This window comes from Frankliniella occidentalis, unplaced genomic scaffold (assembly GCF_000697945.3).
Source record: "Frankliniella occidentalis isolate FOCC.00 unplaced genomic scaffold, Focc_3.1 Scaffold41, whole genome shotgun sequence".
In the NCBI taxonomy this organism is placed as follows: Eukaryota; Metazoa; Arthropoda; class Insecta; order Thysanoptera; family Thripidae; genus Frankliniella; species Frankliniella occidentalis.
The window spans coordinates 2167666-2170978 of NW_026267171.1; the positions used below are offsets into that span (position 1 = coordinate 2167666).

Below are 3313 nucleotides of genomic sequence, written 5' to 3' on the forward strand. Positions count from 1 at the left end.
GCCCCCGCGCGGCCTCCGCCGCCCCCGCGCCGCCCCCGCCGCACACCGGCCGGCTGGAGCAAGAGCGACACGACAAGCCACATCCATGAAAGTTTTTCGACGGTTTTATCTGAAGGGCGAGGTTGCGCTGTGCGCGCGGGCGGGTGAATTATGAACTCTGCGCCGACTTTTCTGCGGCGGAAAAGTCTCGGTGGAGATGTGCGCGGGCGGGCAGGGGCCGGGCGGGGGATGCGGAGGGACGCTGCGGGACGTGCGGGGACTTTGCGGCCCGCCCGCTCCACCAGGCCGGACCGGGCCGGCCGAGCCGACTCGACGGTTAGGTACGAGGGGGAAATTAGCGGCAGTCCGCTTGATTTCCTCTGGTCGGTCCGGTCCGCTAGGTCCGGCCGGTCCGGGGCCCCGTGTGTGTCTGTCGGACAACCCCCATTATCACGTCACGTCATGCTCGTCACGCTCGTGTCGCGTCACCGGGCCGTGTCACGTTTGGCCGTGTTGTGCCGCGCGTAGACTTTGTCCCCGTACAGCACATGGACATCCTCCGTGTGCGATCGGCGGCGAGAGATTGCCTCGCGGCGCGCATGCGGGCTCCGCCGCCGTGGCTCCGATGCACTGCTGCGGTGCGCTTCCTGCCGGCAGCTGTCGCGGCAGATTTGCACCACCTGCCTCTGCAGACGCACCTGGCGCGTGTCGCCGCCGCCGCCGTCGTTGTGCATTTGATGAAGTCGCCTGCTTCTCTCGTTTTTGCGAGGAGCGCGCGGCGCGGTATGTTGCGCAAGTCCGCAGTCCACGCGCGCGCGCGCGCGCGCGCTCGGGCGGGAGCGCAGCGAAGTTACGCGCCAGCGGCGGGGAGGAAGAAGGGGGTCTCGTCTTGCGATCGGACGCGCTCCGGTGCGCCTTTAGCCCGGCCCGAGGCCCGGCCCCGGCCACAGCGCCGGCGCGCGGGGCGTGTTCGCGGTTCGCGGATGATCGAACAGAACAGAGCCCGACCGGCGCGGCGCACGCGGCGAGGGCATCCCCGGGCTGGGCTGGATGGGATAGCCTGGAGCAGCGGAGCAGAGCCCTTTGCTGTAGCGGAATCTGCGCGTTCGTGTGAAAGGAGGGAAGGGCGCGCGGAACAGAACGCGCTGTAGACGAGCGGGGATGGAGGCGCTTTCATTTCATTAGTCCCCCTTCCTCCCGTGGGTTCGTTCGGGTCGGGCCCCGCGAGCCCCTGTGAGGTAGGCACGCCTCGTGCGCGCGCGCGCGCGTGCTGCCTATGGCGTGCGGCCGCAGGCGCCCGGCCGGGGCGTGGCGGGGGGCGCGCCGGGTCAAGTTTGGCTGAGCACAACACATGGCACGGGCGGCCCCGCCTTACCCTCTCCGTTTAATTAGTCGCCATGTCGGGCGTCTCTCACGGCAGGGCAGGGCAGGGCGGTGCGTGCCGAGTCGCGTGCTGAGCAGCCCTGTCCGCCCTGCCGGCTGTGGAGCCCCGCCCGCCCGTGAGGTAGGCAACACTTCGATCCTGCCCGCCGTGCAGACACGCAAAGCCGCCCATATAGGCTCGCCCCCGCGCGGTTCGGCACCACGCCGCGCCATGCTTTGACCGGCCGGCTGTTCGAATCCAATTGTAAAGGAGAAGCCTCGTGGCGGCGCCGCCTCCCGCGCCCCCGGCCTCCTGGCGGCTTGGCCTGGCCTACTAGCCGCCGTGTATCAGTGTGTGAGAGGTGTGTGTGTGTGTGTCAAGACGAAAAGAAAGACCCCCAATGCAGGGCCGCCCGGGCCCGGCTCCTGCATCACCTAGTGGGACAACCAGACTATTTTTGTTGTAGCTTCAGGGGAGGGGGGGGCGGCAGGACGCGCTCCCGGCTGTCGGACGTCGCACTACTTCCTCCCAACCCTCTCGGCTGACGCACTGCCTGACTTCTTTTAATCTTATCTAACTCTCTTGCCCGATGAGTTTTTCGCTGACACTGTAGACGCATCCATATCCAACGTGGTTGGCATGGCCGGAACACGTGCAAACTAATGGTTATTCGAGAACAGCGCGGACAGCACAGCACAGAAACGAATCAAAACTAGCGCGTTGAATTGTAAGTTGACTCTCATTTCCAATATTTGTGTCCCTGTTTCAGTTTGACCATGGCGACCACGCGGCTGCGACTGGGAGAGGCCCCGGCGAGCGGGACTTCGCGAACATGATCCATGCGTGAGGTAAGCGCGACCTGCCGTGGAGGAGAGGGGGGGTGCATGCTGACTTCGCACCTACCTCAGGGGGGGGGGGGGGGGGGGCCCCCCCCCCCCCCCCCCCCGGGGGGGGGGGGGGGGGGGGGGGGCTCCGCCTGCCCCACCGCTCGGGGGCGGCAGGAGGAGTCCCACGGGCTGCATGCATGGTAACGGAGCACTGCTTAACATCTTCATTAGCGAGTTAGCCTAGAGTTAGCGATGGAGGGTGCATCGGGCATCCGGGGGACACCTTTTTATTTTCTTTGTAATTGTTTGTTTTTAAGAGCGAGGTGATGTTTAAAAAGTAGTAAATGACGTTTGAGGGTTGACGACACTATCTTAAGTTCCACACCTTACCTTACCATCCCGGTTGAGGGCAACAGGTAAGCGTCAGGGCTGGGTGGGCAGCACACACCGTATCTCTCCTCCTCCACCTCGTCCCTCCCCTCCCACCTCTCCAGTTCCTCTCCAGTTCCTCTCCCTGGCTCTCCTCTGCGTTCTCCTCAAAGCAGATCAGTTTTAGTCTGAGGTTCCCTCCGGTAGCACGCCCACGCAACGCACAACGTGCTGTCGGTTTCTGTGCAAATTCTCCTCGGTTCGGATAAGCCACATAGTTCTGTCGTTCGCTGACGTGACCGCGACGTGCTGATGAACCCGCGCGCGAACGTTTTAAAAAAAGAAAGCGCGTTTTTCTTTTGCTTGTGTTGTTTCAATTTTTCGATCGAAAGACGCGTGTTTATTGTGTGGATCCTGGATTATTGGATAACTGGATGCAGAAAACTAGTGACGTGTGTTCACCATTCAGTAGTTAAAGAGTTACCCTCGTGGTCCTTGTACCGCATTTAGTTCTAAACTCGCATTCATCAACATTTTCTAGAACTACGGTTGCAGCTTCGGCTGCAAAAGTTCTTAATCCGATGAAGACGGAGTACAATTTCGTTGTGGCGCTCCGAACGTTGTCGTGATGTTGAAAAAGCTTGATTCTTTCCCAATACGGCGGCATAAGTACCCAGTACCCCTCTCGAAGAGGCTTCTTGATACCTCGGCTGTTGTAATTGATTCAGCACGTCGCCTAATTAAGGAAAAGGGGGTGGGGTGGGCAGAGAGGGGG

General features: G+C 62.1%; 1 protein-coding gene across 10 annotated transcripts in view; it reads left to right on the forward strand.

Annotated features, from left to right (window-relative positions):
• Positions 1–3313, forward strand: part of LOC113216089 (neurabin-1) — a 25611-nt gene that overhangs the window by 5686 nt on the left and 16612 nt on the right. For 5 of the 10 annotated variants that reach the window (XM_052266712.1, XM_052266715.1, XM_026435825.2 and 2 more), the window contains exon 1: positions 1953–2190. In XM_052266712.1, the coding sequence (XP_052122672.1) occupies positions 2182–2190 (9 nt within the window). In that variant the 5' untranslated portion in view covers positions 1953–2181. Of the gene's footprint in view, positions 1–1937; positions 2191–3313 lie in introns of those variants that run through there. The other 5 variants (XM_026435809.2, XM_026435856.2, XM_052266713.1 and 2 more) reach the window with 4 other exon arrangements.